General features: G+C 44.4%; 1 protein-coding gene across 7 annotated transcripts in view; it reads right to left on the bottom strand.

Moving 5' to 3' along the window:
- LOC143482793 (zinc finger protein 236) overlaps positions 1–18709 on the bottom strand; it is a 63076-nt gene extending 44367 nt beyond the window's left edge. For 6 of the 7 annotated variants that reach the window (XM_076981319.1, XM_076981322.1, XM_076981323.1 and 3 more), the window contains exons 1-10: positions 18132–18241; positions 14053–14180; positions 13173–13337; positions 12671–12849; positions 12252–12382; positions 10254–10426; positions 8969–9097; positions 6408–6581; positions 1026–1218; positions 1–207 (exon numbers count right to left, since the gene is read on the bottom strand). The exon at positions 1–207 is cut by the window's left edge and continues 66 nt beyond it. In XM_076981319.1, coding sequence (XP_076837434.1) covers positions 1–207; positions 1026–1218; positions 6408–6581; positions 8969–9097; positions 10254–10426; positions 12252–12382; positions 12671–12849; positions 13173–13337; positions 14053–14180; positions 18132–18183 — 1531 coding nt within the window. In that variant the 5' untranslated portion in view covers positions 18184–18241. Of the gene's footprint in view, positions 208–1025; positions 1219–6407; positions 6582–8968; positions 9098–10253; positions 10427–12251; positions 12383–12670; positions 12850–13172; positions 13338–14052; positions 14181–18131; positions 18242–18691 lie in introns of those variants that run through there. The other variant, XM_076981320.1, reaches the window with a different exon arrangement.
- Positions 18710–21614: the final 2905 nt, after the last annotated feature.

The following is a 21614-nucleotide window of genomic DNA, read 5'->3' as shown; positions in this document are numbered from 1 at the left end:
ACTGGAAGGCCTTGATGCCTGTGTGGATCTTCATGTGTGCGGTCAGCGTGCTCTTCACAGCGAAGGCTCTGAAGCACTGCTTGCACTTGTAGGGCTTCTCGTGTGTGTGTATGCGGATGTGCCGCACCAGGTCACTGGGCTTCTTGAACTCCTTGGAGCAGTAGGGGCATCCGTGCCAGCGCACACCCCTCTCCTCCCTAATGGTGCCTGCAGCTCCCGGCAATACACACACAACTGCAATCAGTGCTAATTAATACATAGAATCAATCAACAGCAATCAATATACAGAGAATAACACAATGCTAATCAATACATATACAGCATCAATTATCACTAAATGACTTCTCATGAATATATATAAATCAATTCATATCAAAAATAATAATTTTGATTGAGGCCCATAATCCATTAAAAATATATTCCCTTGTGGAAGATGAGTCTGTGAGTATTTATTTCCTTGCGTTTTCATTTGTATATACAGAACAACTTCCAGTTATGTGGAGAGATGCTAGTTAGCATGCAGCTAACGGATGTAAATCCAGAGTCAAAATTCAGTGCATCCTTAATTGAGACCCACAAAGGATACGTCCAAACCCCATACAGCACCACCCGTATGTGAGTAACCTAATCAAACCCCATACAGCACCACCCGTATGTGAGTAGCCTAATCAAACCCCATACAGCACCACCCGTATGTGAGTAACCTAATCAAACCCCATACAGCACCACCCGTATGTGAGTAACCTAATCAAACCCCATACAGCACCACCCGTATGTGAGTAACCTAATCAAACCCCATACAGCACCACCCATATGTGAGTAACCTAATCAAACAGAACGTATCACAAACACCTTGGTGAGCTCCAGGCAACACCTGCTCAGTGTTGATCAAGGGCGGTGTGGAAATTGTATTTCCACAGAAATATAATAGTACCAATCAGTTTCTACATCAGTTGCTAACAGCCAAAATCAATTTAGTAATAAAACACACACACATAGATAATGTATGTTCAACATGAACATACCGGGCATTTGCACAGGCTTCTTAAAAATGCTTCTCTTCTCCTTCTTCACAAATTTCTCAGGTCCAGTTGATTTTGGGGTGAGGCTGTCAGCGCCCCCTGTGGCTGGGGCCGGTACTGCAGGGTCTGGCCCAGTGCTGCACTGGGTCTCAGACTGGACTGGGATGGCACTCAGGCCACTGTTCTCTAGGGCTTGCTGTGTACACACACACACACACACACACACACACACACACACACACACACACACACACACACACACACACACACACACACACACACACACACACACACAAAGACATGCACAATTAAAACTGTCAAGGTGACAGTCAGGGTGAGATCCACACCGAACCATTGCATTGTGTCCATAGTGCACTCTTGTTTTTAAATGCGTAACTGGGCAACAACAGTTCATATATATACTCTCACCGGCTACTCTATTAGGTACATCTTGCTAGTAGCGGGTTTGACCCCCTTTTGCCTTCAGAACTGCCTTAATCCTTCATGACCGATTCAACAAGGTACTGGAAACATTCCTCAGAGATTTGTCAGCTGCACATCCATGATGTGAGTCTCCCAGTGGGCCACTCCTGCTCTATTTCAGGGTCTCAGCCCGGGACCCACATTTTCTCATTGTCATTAAGTCGCGACCCACTTTTATATAACACAAATGTTTGGTTTATAACAACAAGATTGGTTTGCATGCAGGGCTCATTGTCGTGTTCAAGAAACCAGTCTGAGATGATTCGCGCTTTATGACATGGCGTGTTATCCTGCTGGAAGTAGCCATCAGAAGATGATTACACTGGTCATAAAGGGATGGACATGGTCAGCAACAATACTCAGGTAGGCTGTGGCATTGACATGATGCTCAATTGGTACTAATGGGCTCAAAGTGTGTAAGGAAAATATCTCCTACACCAGGGGTAATCAATTAAATCTTTCCGCGGTCCATTTTTGGCAGATAGCTCAGACCTTAGGTCCGTGTCCGCGGTGGCGAACGAAAGTTGTTGAGGGGGGGGGGGGGGTGTTGCGAACGAAAGTTGTTGGGGGGGGCGAACGTAACACTCGTCTGAAAATAAATTCTCCGGTTTAAAATATAGTCTCCCGTTAAAATTTTTTTGGCATTTGGGTCCGTATCCAGTTAATCAGGAATGTGATTGGGTCCGGACAGGACGGCGTTCGGGTCCGGATCCGGACCGCGGTCCGCCATTTGGTGATACCTGCCCTACACCATTGCACCACCACCAGCCTGAACCGTTGATACAAGGCAGGATGGATCCATGCTTTCATGTTGTTGACGACAAATTCTGATCCTACCATCCGAATGTTGCAGCAGAAATCAAGACTCATCAGACCATGCAATCCTTTTCCAATCTTCTATTGTCCAATTTTGGTGAGTCTGTGTGAACTGTAGCCTCAGTTTCCTGTTCTTAGCAGACAGGAGTGGCACCCGGTGTGTCTTCTGCTGCTGTAGCCCATCCACCTCAAGCTTTGACGTGTTGTGTGTTCAGAGATGCTCTTCTGCGTGCCTCGGTTGTAACGACTGGTTATTTGAGTTACTGTTGCCGTTCTATCAGCTCAAACCAGTCTGGCCATTCTCCTCTGACCTCTGACATCAACAAGGCATTTGCACTCACAAAACTGCCACTCACTGGATATTTTCTCTTTTTCAGACCATTCTCTGTAAACCCTAGAGATTGTTGTGTGTGAAAATCCCAGTAGATCAGCAGTTTCTGAAATACTCAGACCAGCCCGTCTGGCACCAACAATCATGCCATGTTCAAAGTCAATTAACTCACCTGTCTTCCCCATTCTGATACTCGGTTTGAACTGCAGCAGATCGTTTTGGCCATGTGATTGGCTAATTTAACATTTGCGTTAATGAGCAGTTCGACAGGTGTACAACTGACTGACTGGAAGACAGCCAGTCTGGGAGACAAACACATATAGAAGAAGACAGATAGATAAACAGGTAAAGATGGCTGAAGTGACAAAGATAATCCTGTTCTATATAACAAACGCCAGAATGATGAATGATTTTTATCATCACATCAATCTCTTCCGAAATTGCATCTTTCCTTCAGCTAGACTTCCTTCAGTCTGAGAGCACAGGTGTAACCGCTACTCCACATGGGTTCCTGGAGTGTCCACGTGTCCCCAAATTCTACAAATTCTGTGTGTAAATGATCAGATTTGATATCTGTGTAGGGGCCCACAAACATACCTGTCTTGGTTTTGAATGGTCCTAACCAGGCTAATTAATCACTGGGGTTAGAGCAGTCTACGCTTTCAATTTTCCCTTAAAGCATACAGCCTACTAATTTTTGTCTCTCGGAGTTGCAGCCTTATTAAAATGAGAGCACCAGGAGTATGTCAGGCTGTATGGAGTACACCAGGAGTATGTCAGGCTGTATGGAGTACACCAGAAGTATGTCAGGCTGTATGGAGTACACCAGGAGTATGTCAGGCTATATGGAGTACACCAGGAGTATGTCAGGCTGTATGGAGTACACCAGGAGTATGTCAGGCTATATGGAGTACACCAGGAGTATGTCAGGCTGTATGGAGTACACAAGGAGTATGTCAGGCTATATGGAGTACATCAGGAGTATGTCAGGCTGTATGGAGTACACCAGGAGTATGTCAGGCTGTATGGAGTACACCAGGAGTATGTCAGGCTATATGGAGTACACCAGGAGTATGTCAGGCTGTATGGAGTACACCAGGAGTATGTCAGGCTGTATGGAGTACACCAGGCCATGGGAAGAAGCAACTGCTTTATGACGTCAAAACAATGTCAATAATCATGAGTGAAGAAAATTATTCCTCACATGAAGAAACTCATTCTCTCATGCAAAGACAACACTCTGTGTCCAAGTTCTTTTTTTGTGTTCAGTATTAAGAATCTGCCCTAGCAACAGCTGTGGATGTTTTTGACAGTTGTGGGCAGGATCTAGGACTGTCCACAGGATCATGATGAAGAGGAAAAATCACAGGGTCTCTGGACAAATGTCTAGACAGTTAATAACACCAAATGAAAAAAGCTCCGGGGAGCCAAGCTACCACTCACATGACATGCAAGCGAGACACCAAAGAAATGTACCATGGGGCTGTCACCCACAGAAGGTAAGAAACTATTAAAATAATTATCAATCAAGCAGACATTATTAGCTCATTACCTCATGAAAAACCTTTTACCACTATTGCCACTATCACCACTCATGTACAAATTATTTCTAGTACAATCTTCCAAGTTGGAAGAGCTATTAAAATTCATGCTCACTGAAATGCTATTATCACACAAATAGAAGCTATTACTATGATAATTGCTCAAAAGGTTATCACTAATAAAACCTAAGTAGAAGCTATTACCACTGCTACCCCTCAAATAGCTATTGTTTACACCAACAGAAAGAGAAAACCATAACAGTGCAGTCACACCATCACACCATCACACTGCCACACCATCACAGCGTCACACCATCACAGCGCCACACCATCACAGCGTCACACCATCACAGCGTCACACCATCACAGTGTCACACCATCACACCATCACAGTGTCACACCATCACAGCGTCACACCATCACAGCGTCACACCATCACAGCGCCACACCATCACAGTGTCACACCATCACACCGCCACACCATCACAGCGTCACAGCGTCACACCATCACAGCGTCACACCATCACACCGCCACACCATCACACCGCCACACCATCAAAGCGTCACACCGCCACACCATCACAGCGTCACACCATCACAGTGTCACACCATCACAGCTTCACACCATCACAGTGTCACACCATCACAGCGTCACACCATCACAGCGTCACACCATCACAGTGTCAGTGTCATCAGTACCACCAGAACCCACTGTCACAGCAGTCACACCAGTACCACTGTCACAGCAGTCACACCAGTACCACTGTCACAGCAGTCACACCGCCACACCATCACAGCGTCACACCATCACACCAGTACCACCAGAACCCACTGTCACAGCAGTCACACCAGTACCACTGTCACAGCAGTCACACCAGTACCACTGTCACAGCAGTCACACCAGTACCACTGTCACAGCAGTCACACCAGTACCACTGTCACAGCAGTCACACCAGTACCACTGTCACAGCAGTCACACCAGTACCACTGTCACAGCAGTCACACCAATACCACTGTCACAGCAGTCACACCAGTAGCACTGTCACAGCAGTCACACCAGTAGCACTGTCACAGCAGTCACACCAGTACCACTGTCACAGCATTCACACCAATACCACTGTCACAGCAGTCACACCAATACCACTGTCACAGCAGTCACACCAGTACCACTGTCACAGCAGTCACACCAGTACCACTGTCACAGCAGTCACACCAGTACCACTGTCACAGCAGTCACACCAGTACCACTGTCACAGCAGTCACACCAGTACCACTGTCACAGCAGTCACACCAATACCACTGTCACAGCAGTCACACCAGTACCACTGTCACAGCAGTCACACCAGTACCACTGTCACAGCAGTCACACCAATACCACTGTCACAGCAGTCACACCAGTACCACTGTCACAGCAGTCACACCAATACCACTGTCACAGCAGTCACACCAGTACCACTGTCACAGCAGTCACACCAGTACCACTGTCACAGCAGTCACACCAGTACCACTGTCACAGCAGTCACACCAATACCACTGTCACAGCAGTCACACCAGTACCACTGTCACAGCAGTCACACCAGTACCACTGTCACAGCAGTCACACCAGTACCACTGTCACAGCAGTCACACCAGTACCACTGTCACAGCAGTCACACCAATACCACTGTCACAGCAGTCACACCAATACCACTGTCACAGCAGTCCCACCAGTACCACTGTCACAGCAGTCACACCAATACCACTGTCACAGCAGTCACACCAATACCACTGTCACAGCAGTCACACCAATACCACTGTCACAGCAGTCACACCAGTACCACTGTCACAGCAGTCACACAGCCACTGCAGTCACGCTGGCAGTGTAAGATTTACTGTGATTTGTTGCAGCAGGTGAAAAATCATTATGTGATCAATAATCTGACAAATCACTGCAGCCTCTTCAGTACCTGACCTTTTGACCTTTTGACATGACAGTGACCCTCCATGACAGAACAAAGAGAGGATCCAATAGGCTGTGTGTATGTGTGTGTGTGTGTGTGTGTGTGTATGTGTATATGTGTGTGTGTGTGTGTGTGCTGGGCACAAACTCTGCTGCATGTGCCCAGCGTGGAGGTGGTAAGTGATGGGCACACACACACACACACACACACACAGACACACACACACACATACACACACACACGCATACACACACGTCAACCACACACAGCTGACCTGCAGGATGTCCTGGTTGATGGCTGCTTCCATGGTGATAGCCGGTCCAGGAGGAGGGGCCTGAGTACCGTCACCAGTTACCTGTTCGGACAGTTCCAGCAGCTGCTGTATCACATCGGCCACACCCTCTGCACCCTCAACCACACCCCCACCCTGCCCTGGCTCCACCCCCTCCTGTAAAAAACAGAAGAGAGGCAAATGATACAAGTGTAATTTAGAGTAGTGTTTTAAAATAAACAATAATATGCAACTGGCATCCTTAATGTTGTGATCAGATGTAATTTCAGCTGTAATCAGTTAAACTGCATGCTCTAATTTGCCTATGTAACACCAATCTTTACATACATGTCATATGTCATATGGTATATGTGAGATATGTCAGACATGTGGTGTTTGGTCTAGTGAGACGTAGCTGTATGTGGTCTAGTGATATGTAGCTGTGTGGTGTGTGTTCTAGTGAGACGTAGCTGTGTGTGGTGTGTGGTCTAGTGAGACGCAGTTGTGTGTGGTGTGTGGTCTAGTGATACGTAGCTGTGTGTGGTGTGTGGTCTAGTGAGACGTAGCTTTGTGTGGCGTGTGGTCTAGTGAGACGTAGCTGTGTGTGGCGTGTGGTCTAGTGAGACTCAGTTGTGTGTGGTGTGTGGTCTAGTGAGACGTAGTTGTGTGTGGTGTGTGGTCTAGTGAGACGTAGTTGTGTGTGGTGTGTGGTCTAGTGAGACGTAGTTGTGTGTGGTCTAGTGATACGTAGTTGTGTGTGGTGTGTGGTCTAGTGATACGTAGTTGTGTGTGGTGTGTGGTCTAGTGATACGTAGTTGTGTATGGTGTGTGGTCTAGACGTAGCTGTGTGTGGTGTGTGGTCTAGTGAGACGTAGCTTTGTGTGGCGTGTGGTCTAGTGAGACGTAGCTGTGTGTGGTGTGTGGTCTAGTGAGACTCAGTTGTGTGTGGTGTGTGGTCTAGTGAGACGTAGTTGTGTGTGGTGTGTGGTCTAGTGAGACGTAGTTGTGTGTGGTGTGTGGTCTAGTGAGACGGAGTTGTGTGTGGTCTAGTGATACGTAGTTGTGTGTGGTGTGTGGTCTAGTGATACGTAGTTGTGTATGGTGTGTGGTCTAGACGTAGCTGTGTGTGGCGTGTGGTCTAGTGAGATGCAGTTGTGTGTGGTCTAGTGAGATGCAGTTGTGTGTGGCGTGTGGTCTAGTGAGATGCAGTTGTGTGTGGTGTGTGGTCTAGTGAGACGTAGTTGTGTGTGGCGTGTGGTCTAGTGAGATGCAGTTGTGTATGGTGTGTGGTCTAGTGAGACGTAGTTGTGTGTGGTGTGTGGTCTAGTGAGATGCAGTTGTGTATGGTGTGTGGTCTAGTGAGACGTAGTTGTGTATGGTGTGTGGTCTAGTGAGACGTAGTTGTGTGTGGTGTGTGGTCTAGTGAGACGTAGTTGTGTGTGGTGTGTGGTCTAGTGAGATGCAGTTGTGTGTGGTGTGTGGTCTAGTGATACGTAGTTGTGTGTGGTGTGTGGTCTAGTGATACGTAGTTGTGTATGGTGTGTGGTCTAGACGTAGCTGTGTGTGGCGTGTGGTCTAGTGAGATGCAGTTGTGTGTGGTCTAGTGAGATGCAGTTGTGTGTGGCGTGTGGTCTAGTGAGATGCAGTTGTGTGTGGTGTGTGGTCTAGTGAGACGTAGTTGTGTGTGGCGTGTGGTCTAGTGAGATGCAGTTGTGTATGGTGTGTGGTCTAGTGAGACGTAGTTGTGTGTGGTGTGTGGTCTAGTGAGATGCAGTTGTGTATGGTGTGTGGTCTAGTGAGACGTAGTTGTGTATGGTGTGTGGTCTAGTGAGACGTAGTTGTGTGTGGTGTGTGGTCTAGTGAGACGTAGTTGTGTGTGGTGTGTGGTCTAGTGAGATGCAGTTGTGTGTGGTGTGTGGTCTAGTGAGACGTAGTTGTGTGTGGCGTGTGGTCTAGTGAGATGCAGTTGTGTATGGTGTGTGGTCTAGTGAGACGTAGTTGTGTGTGGTCTAGTGAGACGTAGTTGTGTATGGTGTGTGGTCTAGTGAGACGTAGTTGTGTATGGTGTGTGGTCTAGTGAGACGTAGTTGTGTATGGTGTGTGGTCTAGTGAGATGCAGTTGTGTGTGGCGTGTGGTCTAGTGAGATGCAGTTGTGTGTGGTGTGTGGTCTAGTGAGACGTAGTTGTGTGTGGCGTGTGGTCTAGTGAGATGCAGTTGTGTATGGTGTGTGGTCTAGTGAGACGTAGTTGTGTGTGGTGTGTGGTCTAGTGAGATGCAGTTGTGTATGGTGTGTGGTCTAGTGAGACGTAGTTGTGTATGGTGTGTGGTCTAGTGAGACGTAGTTGTGTGTGGTGTGTGGTCTAGTGAGACGTAGTTGTGTGTGGTGTGTGGTCTAGTGAGATGCAGTTGTGTGTGGTGTGTGGTCTAGTGAGACGTAGTTGTGTGTGGCGTGTGGTCTAGTGAGATGCAGTTGTGTATGGTGTGTGGTCTAGTGAGACGTAGTTGTGTGTGGTCTAGTGAGACGTAGTTGTGTATGGTGTGTGGTCTAGTGAGACGAGGTCACCTGGGCACCAGCCGGCTCGTCCACCTCCAGCACTGAGATGTGCATCCTGCTAATGTGAGCGTTGAGGCTGCCCAGCTTCTTATACACACAGCTACAGTCCATGCACGGGTACACTGGGACACCTGCAGTCTGGAGGATGAGGAGCAGAGGAAGAACACGGGAGAAACACAGGGAGGTGAACGTTTGCTTTAAAACGCTCAGGTCAATGTTTTGGCAACCAATTCCTTTCATCTTAAAATGTGCACAATCAGCAAAAGGTTAGAGCAGTTCAACATGGTAATTGGTGTAGGGCAGTTCGAGCTACGACTACGACTCTATCCTACAGCACATGGCAATTTAATCATTCTTAAGCATTCAGAAGATAAAGTTTCATTTATGGTTCATGGTTGGATCATATCTTTGGCTGGCCTATCTACCCAAACTACCTTATCTACCCTATCAATCCTTTCTGCCCTGTCTGCCCTGTCTCCCCTATCTGCCCTGTCTCCCCTGTCTGCCCTATCTGCAGCATCTGCAATGTACATATCGTTTCCATTTCTTTCCTGAATTTAAACAGAATGTGATTGACGGCTTAACTGATGTGTTTGTAGAATAAGCAACAATCATTGCTGTATATAATCTGGGCAACAATGAGATAATGAGATAAAACCTCTGCATTATAATGCCAAAAGCAGCCAGTGGCGCATTAATCTGCCTGTGCTGCTTGGCTCTCTCTCGGCAGTCTGGCACTCTGAGAACACCCTGCCTCCCTCCACAAACACAGAGAACTGTGCCTGTCCGCTCCGTTAGCTAGCAGGGCTGGTCATCTGAAAGCAGAGGTAAGCGTTAAAGCCTCTGGTGACAGCATTAGCGATGACCTATGACCTCAATGTAGCCATGCTACTGAATCTCAGCCCGGTCCCTCAAACATCAGCACAACCAGACACCTGCTTCCACACACCTGCTGTCCTGACTGTTTCTACACACCCTGATGCTCAAAGGGTTTTGTGAAGCTGCACGCTATCATACTGACAAAAGAAAATCAGATTAAAAAGAGAGAAAGAAAATGAAAAGTAAAAGAAAGAGGTAGAGAGAAAGCAAGAGAAAGAGACAGAGTAACAAAGAGAGAGAGAGAGAGAGAGAGAGAGAGAAAGAGAGAGAGAGAGAGAGAGCGTAGTTTCTGACAGCTAAGTCCACTAGGAGGTTTAAAAGCATAATGAGAACAAGACAGAGGAAGACATGAATCTGAATAGATGAGCAGGTGGATAGATGAGGTGAGGTGGAGGAGTGGTCAGGGCGGGGCTACCTCAGAGTGCACTCTCTGGATGTGTGAGTGTAGGTTGCCTTTCTGAGAGAAGGAAGCAGGGCACAGCAGGCAGAGGTGGGACTTCTCGCCAGTGTGTCGCACCATGTGAGTCTGCAGAACCACCTTCTGGTTGAACGCCTTCCCACAGTGTGTGCATTTAAACGGCCGTTCCCCTGCACACGCACACACACACACACGTACACACGCGCGCACGCACACACAGAAACACATCACACTTTTACTTCAGTTGCACAAACATACTGACAAAGAATATTGTTTTTAACATGGCTAACATGGCCAATTCCGGAGACATTTTAAACTAAGTAATGTCACTATATGCTCCTTTACTCAACAATCATTTGTTTACCCCTTCTAGGATTGACTCTACCTTTAGCTTTTGGAACAGATTGGGCATCTCTCACTTTAAGGATATTTTTTTGGGGGGTGTTTTCCCCAGTTTTGAACATTTTTCTATCAAGTTTGGTTTGCCCCGTAGTCATTTATTTCGATTTTTTCAGGTTCATAGCTTTGTCAAATATCACTGCCCAACATTTCCTAATTTGCCTCCTCAAGATTTATTAAATTATGTTTTAAAAGAAACATATACCTTCACTGGTATCATTTCTAGATTGAATAAACACTTATTAATACAGGGGGAGTGTCCCACAACCAAAATAAGATCCGCATGGGAAAGGAAATTTGGGAAAAACGTTTCAGGACGCCTGGTGGGACAAAGCTGTGTACGAAGTTAATTATCTTTCCTCTTGTGCATATCTTAATTTTATACAGTTCAAGGTTTTGCATAGAATGCATATATGTAAAACAAGATTATCTAAATACAACCCAGGAATGAACCCTTTGTGTGACAGATGCTCAGTAGCCTTAGCTGACCTCACTCACATGTTCTGGTCTTGCCCAAAATTTCAAAATTATTGGTCCACTTTCTTTAAAGTGATGTCTGACTCCCTGGATGTCTCCATAGATCCCTGGCCCTCTATAGCTCTATTTGGCGTCCCATTGAACTATTTAAATTTTTCTGACAATAATTTAAATGTTTTGTCTTTTTCATCTCTGATTGCCCGGAGACGTTTACTCTTACACTGGAAATCTCCATTGCCCCCCTCTGACCTCATGTGGTTATCTGATTTAATGTCCTTTCTAAAACTGGAGAAAATTAAATTCACACTAAAAGGTTCAACTCATAAATTTTACCAATCTTGGCAACCTCTTCTTTACTATTTTGACCAATCATCGGTTTGTCTAAAACTGGACTAGCCTAACTCTTGAGGGCCCCTATCCTTACGCATTTATTTAACTCATCATGTTCTGTACCTACCATACTCATAATCACTTCCACTTTTCAGTGTTATTATTATTAGCATTATTATTTTTATTTTAATTGTTATTTATTTTATTATTATTATTTTGTTTATTTATTTATTTATTTATTATTTACTCTTTTCTTTTTCCTTTAGACCAACTTGGGTGGGGAGGGGGGTTTATGAGAAAACTGTTTATGAGAAAATGGATGTTAACACAGTTTCTGTTAGTATGTGTACTGTAATCTTATACAATGTCCAATAAAAATATGTAGTATTATAAAAAAATAAAAATATGTATAAAAATACAATAAAATACAATAAAAATATGTAGTATATATAATGTGTAATATAATATGTAATAATATGTAGTAATAATAATAATAATATGTAATAATATGTAGTATATATAATATGTATATATATATAAAAAAACATGGCTAAAACATTATCATGCTAAAAAGTGAAATCTTTGAAGTTGGTGGCATTTTTGAGAGATTCGGAAGAAAAATGTTATGCCTTGTTATGCTCAAGAGCACATTGAGGAGGGCCAAGGCGCCACCTGGTGGGCATCGGTTTCACTGCCTTCCTCACTTCATAGTACTTCATAAAACGTTGAACTAATATCAGAATCTCAGCTTTGTCATAGAAAGTACTTTGTGACTGTGTGTCTTCGAACCTGTGTGAATGCGAATGTGTCGGACAAGCTGACTGGGTTTTTTAAACGTCTTTCCACAGTGATGGCACGTGTTTGTGAATCCGCTACGATCTATGTTCTTCTTGTAGTTTCTGGAGCTGGTCATGATGGGTCTGGAGAAACAGGTAAAAACAGCTCAGAGGCATCACGAGCATATGTGATATAAAAATTTATTAAAATTAATGGACATGGAATATTTATTCAAATTAATCAGAAATGATAGACTGTAATGGCACAATGACAGTTAAATGACCTAAATAGACAGATAAACAGATATGGTGGTAGTCTGTAACCACAATAGGTGCACAACAACATTTTACAAAACTCTTAAATCAAGGAGTTGGAGTAGTTCACAAATCCTTAAGCTAGTCCAGTGTCTGTAGTGCAGTCTGAACACACACCTCATCTTCACATGGGTCTTCATGTGCTCCTTCAGCTGGGCCACTGCCTTGAACTCCGTGCTGCAGGTACGGCAGGGGTACACCTTAGTTCCGGAGAGTTCTTTCCGATGTTCCTCCAGATGCAGAGAAAGCTGGCTTTGAAGGATAAATTCATCACCACACTCAGAGCACAAGAAGTTCTGAGATTCAGCAGCAGGAAAAATAACAGAGGTCACAGATGAAGAGTTAGAAACACTGCAGGGCAGATTTGAACAGAACAAGTGTACTGCAGTACTGCACAAGTGTCACTCAGCAATCAATCACACGTTCATTATTTTAAAAGCCTAATCTAATGTCTTAATTCTACAGGGAATTTCTTCTGGTACTTCTGGATTAGAGATTAATCACAAAACGGTGTTCAGTTTAAGACTGAAGTGAAATTAGCAGGTCAGATCAGCCCAAAAACACCTGGAACCTTTTTCAGTATCTGAACTGATTCAAACTGCTGGAGTTGGTCACTGACCTCTTCCTTCTCGTGCACCATAATATGAGACTTCAGGCTGGCCACTCTGGAAAACTTCTTGTCACAAACAGGACATGTGGGGTCATCAGTGCCATGTGTGGACTTGTGAAGCCTGAGGTTGAATTCGATGTTGAAGGACTGGGGGCACTGGTTACAACGATGAGGCTTGAACAGAGAAGAGAAGAGAAGAGATGAGAAGAGATGAGAAGAGAAGAGATGAGAAGAGATGAGAAGAGGAGAGACGAGAAGAGATGAGAAGAGGAGAGAAGAGATAAGAAGAGGAGAAAAGAGAAGAGGAGAGAAGAGATGAGGAGAGAAGAGAAGAGATGAGAAAAGAAGAGATGAGAAGAGGAGAGACGAGAAGAGATGAGAAGAGGAGAGAAGAGATGAGAAGAGGAGAAAAGAGAAGAGGAGAAAAGAGAAGAGGAGAAAAGAGAAGAGGAGAAGAGATGAGAAGAGGAGAGACGAGAAGAGGAGAGAAGCGAAGAGATGAGAAAAGAAGAGATGAGAAGAGATGAGAAGAGAAGCGACAAATACAGACATCAACAGTAGTTTTAGTAAACACCACAAAAACACAGGATTTCATTACTTCTGAAGACTACAGAACCATTCACATGATTCTATACAAATTTACATAAGATTTGAAGTGCACATCTCATATTTCTATTATTTTTAGATGTACATGTTTGGAGTCATACTACGGCACGAAAAAACATAATGAACCAAAACGTGTTGACCTTTCAGTAAAGGAACAGGACTGAAGCAGGTCAGATGCCTTCTGGGTGAGTTGACCCCACATCTCTGAGCTCCTTTTTTTGCCCTGAGGTTTCATCACGTCTGCACAAGCAGCAGGTGACAGTGGAGACAGCTCTGAACTCACCTTGTCGTTGGTCTCGTGGTCCCGGAGGTGCCGCTGAAGTTGGCTCTCTGTGCTGTAGCTCTGAGAGCAGATGCTGCATCTGTGCTCCACATTGCCAAAGTTCTCCGCCTTCAGCTCTTGGCCCTTATCTGTGGAGCGACAGGAACAGGACAACCAAGAGTTGGACAGAAAGCTTGTGCAGCTCACCAAACACATGAGATCTTATTTATTAATTTTTTTTTTTTACAGAAACAACTTTTATGTTACTTTGGAGCAAAAGAGTCTAGTTCAGCTGGATTATTCTGAATGAAGAGGTTAGGAGGTTTTTTACTAGGTGGTCATGGAAAAGACAGTCAACAACAACAACTCTCCAGAGATGCCTCACAGTAGCTATAGACTAGAGCGGGGCTTAATTTGAGCCGGATCCTGCTGGAACAGGGTCCGGGAACTCTTTCATTTTGAAGGGTGCGTTCCGGGAACTGTCTGCCTCGATCCGGTAACTTTCAAGCCCACTAATTATAAGTTATGAAGAAATCTGTCTGCGTTGAACCAATTAATTGAACAATTAATTCTATAAAAGACATTTTTAAACACAAGATCCACATTCAGGTTTCCTAAATCACATAAGAACTCTCCCTTTTAGCGATGCCTTTCCGCGTCTCCCCTATAAAGCTAGTTATACTTTTGCGAGTGACTGTAGCGTGCGACTCCGCTCACTTCGCACGAACCTTGGCGAACGGTGGAGGCGTTTGTACTTGCCGCGTCACATTCTTTGCAGTGTTGTCCATAACGATATGTGGTAGTATAAAGAAACACCCCTCAAAAACAGGGGAAGGAACATTTACCTGACCAATTTTAATGTTGCTTTGTGTTTCAGATTTGAAAAGTGCTGGAATTTAGGCTAAAGTACTTGAAAATGCACTTAAAATGCACTTCTGCACTTAAAACACTTATAAAACACACGTAAATCATTTAAAAGTAATTTATATATACGAATGGCTTGTTATTTTGACATTTGTGCGCCTAAGCGTTGCGTTTTTTGTGCGATCCGGTGACATTGTTGGCCTCAGTGACCCTGTGTCTCATGCCGCTGTTTGCATTCCGGCATCATTTGATTTACAAATTAAGCACTGGACTAGAGTATTATAGAATAATGTGTTAGTTATAGACTAGAGTATTATAGACTAATGTGTTAGTTATAGACTATATATATGTATGTATATATGTATGTGTATGTGTGTGTGTGTGTGTGTGTGTCTGCATGCGCACGCGTATACACTTACTCCCCGGCCACTTTATTAGGTACACCTGTCCAACTGCTCATTAACACAAATGTCGAATCAGCCAATCACATGGCAACAACTAAATGCATTTAGTCATGTAGACATGGCCAAGACGATCTGCTGCAGTTCAAACTGAGCATCAGAATGGAGAAGAAATGTGATTTAAGTGACTTTGAACGTGTCATGGTTGTTGGTGCCAGACGGGCTGGTCTGAGTATTTCAGAAACTGCTGATCTACTGGGATTTTCACAATCGTCTCTAGGGTTTACAGAGAATGGTCTGAAAAAGAGAAAATATCCAGTGAGCGGATTTAGCCCATCCGCCTCAAGGTTCGACGTGTTGTGCATTCAGAGATGCTCTTCTGCATGCCTCAGTTGTCCCAATATGTTATATGAGTTACTGGTGCTGTTCAGCTTGAACCAATATGTCCATCACTTCAATCACCTTTCTTCCCCATTCTGATACTTGGTTTGAACGTCCTGGCCATGTCTACATGCCTAAATGCACTGAGATGCTGCCATGTGATTGGTTGATTTGACATTTACGTTAATGAGCAGTTGGACAGGTGTACCTAATAAAGTGGCTGTGGAGTGTGTGTATATACATTATATAAGAAGATTGCCATCGCCCTCAAACAGCTATAGCACGTGGCCAAAGATGCTGAATCCACATGTTCAGCGTCATATCCACATATAGTGCGGTCAGCCTTGCTGCAGAGGCTGAAGGAGGCTCAACCCGTCAGTGCTCAGACCACATGCCACATCAACACGCTCCACATGGCTGTGATTTCAGAAGGAGGCCCACAAACAGTTTGCTGAAGACATGCAGTCCAAGAGCATGTATTCCTTGAACCATGAGACAAACGTGTTTGGCTCTCATGGTGTCCAGCATGGCAGTAGCACCATGTTGCTGCGCGAGTCCTGTGGGCACTGAGCTGTGGTTCATTGAGGGAAACATGAATTCTAACGTGTACTGTGACATACTGGAGCAGAACATGATCCCCTTCCATCATTAACTGGGCACATGGCAGGTTTCCAACATGATAACTAAAAGTAAACGTGATGGACTGGCCAAGTATGTCTACAGACTTACACCCAACCGAGCCTACACCCAGCTGAGAACCTGTGGGGCATCCTCAAGCGTAAGGTGGAGGAGTGTGAGATGTCTTAACATCCACCAGCTCTGTGAGGTCACCATGGAGGAGTGGAAGAGGATTCCAATAGCAACCTGTGCAGCTGTGTTGAATCCCATACCCAAGAGGGTTTTAGGCAGTGCTAGATAATAATAGTGGTCACAGAATATTGACACTATAGGCCCAGTTTGGACATGTTCACTCTGAGGTGTACTTAGTTTTGTTTCCAGCTATTTGGACTTTAATGGCTATGTTATTTTCAGAAGACACTAAATCTATACTGCTATGCAAGCTGTGCACTCTATTATATCCAATATTAATTTCTAGTGTTGTCCTATGAAAAGATATTTTTACAGAAATATAAATACTTTTACAGGCTTAAATTTACAATGTGTTTATCTGTGTATTTAGTTACAGTGCACAAGGCTGTCTGCAGTGCCTGAAGCCTGTATTGACTCATGTAGTGTAAGCAGTTTGATGATTCTGTTCATAGATGGCCACCAATTACTTGTGTGAAGCGGATTTTAAAAGATGGCTGTTCAATAAAGGCAAGGTATTTTCTAAGCATAATACACGACCCATGGCAAACTCAATCAGGCAACTTTTTGATGACATTTTCTAATGGAAACAACAATACTAATTGTTAACTATTATTCATTGGTGTAAAATCAACAGAAACTTAATCGAGTCTTTTCACAACTTCCCAATTTTTGGGATGAGGGGGGTTTGGGCTTGTATGAAATACTTATTTATACTTAGTCTAAATCATTTAGCTTAGTTATAAACATCTTGACCATAACTTCAACAGGTTTGCGTGTATTCTTGTGCGTCAAGCTGGAGCGCCACAGTCCTGCATGTTGACACTCATGAGACCTGAAATGTGCTGAAGGCTTTTCGGGGTGAGATCAGAGTGAACACTGGGAGTGAGATCAGAGTGAACACTGGGAGTGAGATCAGAGTGAACACTGGGAGTGAGATCAGAGTGAACATTGGTGCTCCAGGACGATAATGAACTCCGGTTTTAGTAGTTAGTTCTTCAGAGGGAGCTGCCCCGTCCTGTCTGTGTCTCGGATCAGCACCGCTCACTAGCGCCAGTATCATCTCAACACGCCGGCACAAGTGACCCTGATCCGGGTTTAGTCCAATCATCGCGCCCTGGTTAACCACCCCACAACCCCGCTGTCTTGGCCGGTGCTCCGACACCGATCATACGCCACTAACCGGGAGGCTCGGTCGGCTGGACCACAAGTTTCACATTAGCGCGTCAGCTAGCTGCGTCCAGCGGTAAGAGTGCCTGACAAACGGTGTGATGTAGCTCCATGTTAGCATCGCGCTAGCTTCATGTTCGCGCCCCAGAGTCGCTGCACGCGCAGCTAGTGTGACACAAACACGGTTCCGCTCCGCGCGACCGAGCCGGACCCGCACGCGCCGCTACCCGCCCTTAGTTACCGACCGAGATGAATGTGAACGAGTACAGCCGCCGGAATGTTATTAATATCATTCCGCCTCAATCACTCCTTTAGCGGCACAAAGAAATGGACACCGCAATACTATATCCGGGGACTATATACACAATCTTCAAGTGCATTTATCTTTGCTTCTGATACATTTTGTCGTGCAGCACGGGTATGTTTAAATAGCTATTGCTCTGTGTTTTTTATCTGTGACTTTGGGGTTTACTTTACCTATTTCGCTGGCAGTCTTATCCCTCTGTTTGCGAGGCCGGCCCCGCGGCATAGTTCCAGGTTTCAGGGAGGGTGTACTGTGAACGATTTGGCTTTCAAAATGGCGGCCGCAGTTCGTCACCAATACAATGGGGGGAATAAGACAGGTTAAGTAGTTCTGGGGCCTTGAACTACACAAAATAGAAATTTTAAGAAAGAACAGTTGTAGATGTACTTTTCTACTCCATTAAGATGTTGTAGTGCAGAAGAAGAGCTAGAGAATGCTATTTTTTCTCAAAACAGCTCTTTTATTTAAGCCACAGTAAACAAGCAGAAATGAGACTTGATATAGCAGGAAATATTGGTCAAAAATAACTAAAATGCTACACATGAACAAACTATTTTAATGCTAAACAAACTAAGACAGAGACTAGTTAACCAAATAGTCTTACACCATGCATAATTTAACTGTGTAACTACTTAGCACAACAGCACTAAGTTGAATTTCTCTTTGAATAAATGGGAACTGTGGATATGAGTACAGTATCCTGGGTGTTGTTGATTTGTCCCATTCTGCTTACCTGTTGGACCAAAGCCCAAGTCTATGGTAGCTACCACACAATCACACAGCTCCTCTCTCACGTGTTGCCCCCAGTGACCAGTCCTGTGTGTCATGTCCACCCAACTCAATCTTCACCCCACTTTGGAGCCATGCGTGCACCCAGGACAGCCCTACATCCTCCTCCTCAGTGCAGCAGATCTCCTTGAAGTTCAGTGTATTGAGCCACTGATGTCATTTGGGATGATGACAACATCAGTATCACTGCTCACAGTCACCTCTGTCCTTGAGGAGAGCAAACAACTGACATTCTTTGGTGCCACACAGTCGGCGACAAGGTTTTGGCGTTACCTTGAAGGCAAGCAGATGGTGTTGGTTAGTAAAGAGGTATTCCTACAGAGACCCTACTCACTCTCTGACACCTAGGCTGTCTGAACTGCATAAGTCAATTAGCAAGTGAACAGTATGTGGAATGTAAGGGATACCGCTGAAGTAAGGTGTACTCTATCCTCACCGTGCAGTATGTTCTACCTTGCTCAGGTGATGACTGTACAGTCATGGCCAACATTTTTGAGAATTATACAAATAATAATTTTTACAAAGTCTACTGCTTCCGTTTTTATAATGCCAATTTGCATATACTCCAGAATGTTATAAAGAGTGATCAGCTTAACAGCAATTAACTGCAAACCCACATGGCAGACAACTCCATTCCGGATCCAGGTTTCCTTCGGCAGATCCAAGCAGCAGTCACAACCGTTTCGCGGATTCGGCCTGGGTCCACTGTGTGTTCGGGTCACGACTCTAAGATCCGTTTTACTGATAATAAATCCGCGTATCAGTCACACTCATTTCACATCTTCAGTACGATTTCAGAGCGGAGTCAGATTCAATATGTAGTTATACGGATCTGGTCCAGATCCGCGGAGGAACACAAGACCGGCACTAATTCAAACTGAGCGCGAGGACCAAACTGACGGACGGACCAACGGTGTACCACAGAGCTCCGACTCAGCAGAGGTAGGTTACATTTAAGGAAGTTTTTTAAACTTAAATGTGTTTTGTATAGGGTTAATTTGTGTATGTTGGCGATTTATTTGTGTTTTATGATTTTTCATCAAAATAGCTCTTTAGTCTGCCAGTTCAGGCAGCAGCAGCTAACGTAGCAGCTAACAGTAGTAGCTAACAGTAGCTAACGTTAGCTACCAAGATGAACAAATGCTGATAACTTCAACTCGTTTTGCTTCTCAAACGCACTGCTACGTCTTTTTTGTAAAATAAACTTATTCCTATAACGAACCAAGAATCATGTTTGATTTTCATCAGAAATTTAACATGGGACTGCATGCTATATGAGATCCCTACAGATTGATAATACCGAGGGTCTGTCCCAAAACCTAGTGAGCTCTCTACGTAGGCACTGACTATGTAGACAGCTGTTTAACTAGACAACGTTCTAACCGCCATCCAGCCTCATAAGGCACATTATTGGGACGCTCTAGTTAGACAGCGACTGCGTCACGACTTGGCCCCGCCCATATCACGCGCTCGCTGTTTACTCAACTCAGCTGCAGGAAACACCTCGGGTAATCGCTATACGGGCATTATGGACGAACCTCTTGCAGTTTTTATTGCAATTTTAATTGTTTTGCGCTGGAGGAAGAGCGACGGAGACGTGAAAGCCGACGTGCTGCAGTCAGACGCCGAAATTTAAGAAGACGAGCGCTGATTTCTGTCCTTGAACAGGTAAGATCTGCTCAGATTTTCTCTGAGGTAAAAACTTTCCTCTTGTACTTGATTTCAACAATTAATCCATCCCCTATTATTATGCTGTCTTTTAAGCATAAAAGGTATGTTTTTAGAGGATAAAACTCATCTGCAAATACGCATTTTATACATTTTATTTTATGCTAACTTCAAAGTGATACAAATATACACATGTAGACAATTCATTTTAAATAAATAAATAGATAGACAGATAGATAGATAGATACAATTAGAACCTGTGTGAACAGTTAATTTACAAAACAGATAAGTGATATTCTTTAAACACGACCCAGATAGCAATAAATGTTTGGCCCAAATGTGGCCCACATCTACAGTCCTCTTCTGGCCCACATTTGGCCTTGAATTACGGCGTTGACTCAGGGTGAGTCTGTCTGCCTCATCTCAGCCACAGCACTACCATACGTGGGCCAGATGTCATGCCCAAATGTGGCCCACATCTACAGTCCTCTTCTGGCCCACATTTGGCCTTGAATTATGGCGTTGACTCAGGGCGAGTCTGGCTGCCTCATCTCAGCCACAGGTCTACCATACCTGGGCCAGATATTGTGCCCATATGCTTATCCGATACAGGTCATGTTAAGGGCTAGATCAGGGCTGTGTTTTAGGCATGTGTCCTCTTATAGGGACAAAAACTACTCACTACAACTTGCTAACCTTAAAGGAAGCAGATGAACACATTTACTGCCATCCCCCATCAAACCACCTAAAACCTGATGAGTAAATTCTACATAATAACAGACAAATACTCATTTTGCTATTTAAATTTATTAAAATAAGAACAGGCACATGTAAAAAATGTCATTAGTAGATGCACTTAGAAAGAAAAAATGTCTTCAAATAAGGCTATTCATTTCGCTGCCTGGCACGCCGTCCTCCATCTCGGTCTCCAGCAAGATGGAGCCATCTCCTAACCCACTGCTCAATTTCGCTGTCTGTTGCTGTACCAGTCAAGCGATTTCTTCTTACCGCTTCTAAAATAAGACAAATTGGAAATGGCCATGTGTTGATTAGTACCATAAAAACAGTTGTTATAAATCTTTAAAGGCACACTAAAGTAACTTTTCGCAAACAATGCTGTTGCAAATGAATTACTTATTCTACAGAGAACTCAAAAGGTCTGCCAACAATTTTTGCACTTGAACAACAATCTGACACAA

The sequence above is a fragment of the Brachyhypopomus gauderio genome, chromosome 19, assembly GCF_052324685.1.
Source record: "Brachyhypopomus gauderio isolate BG-103 chromosome 19, BGAUD_0.2, whole genome shotgun sequence".
Lineage (NCBI taxonomy): Eukaryota > Metazoa > Chordata > Actinopteri > Gymnotiformes > Hypopomidae > Brachyhypopomus > Brachyhypopomus gauderio.
The sequence above is the reverse complement of the archived record's forward strand: the minus strand, read 5'-3'. Positions and strand labels throughout refer to the sequence as shown.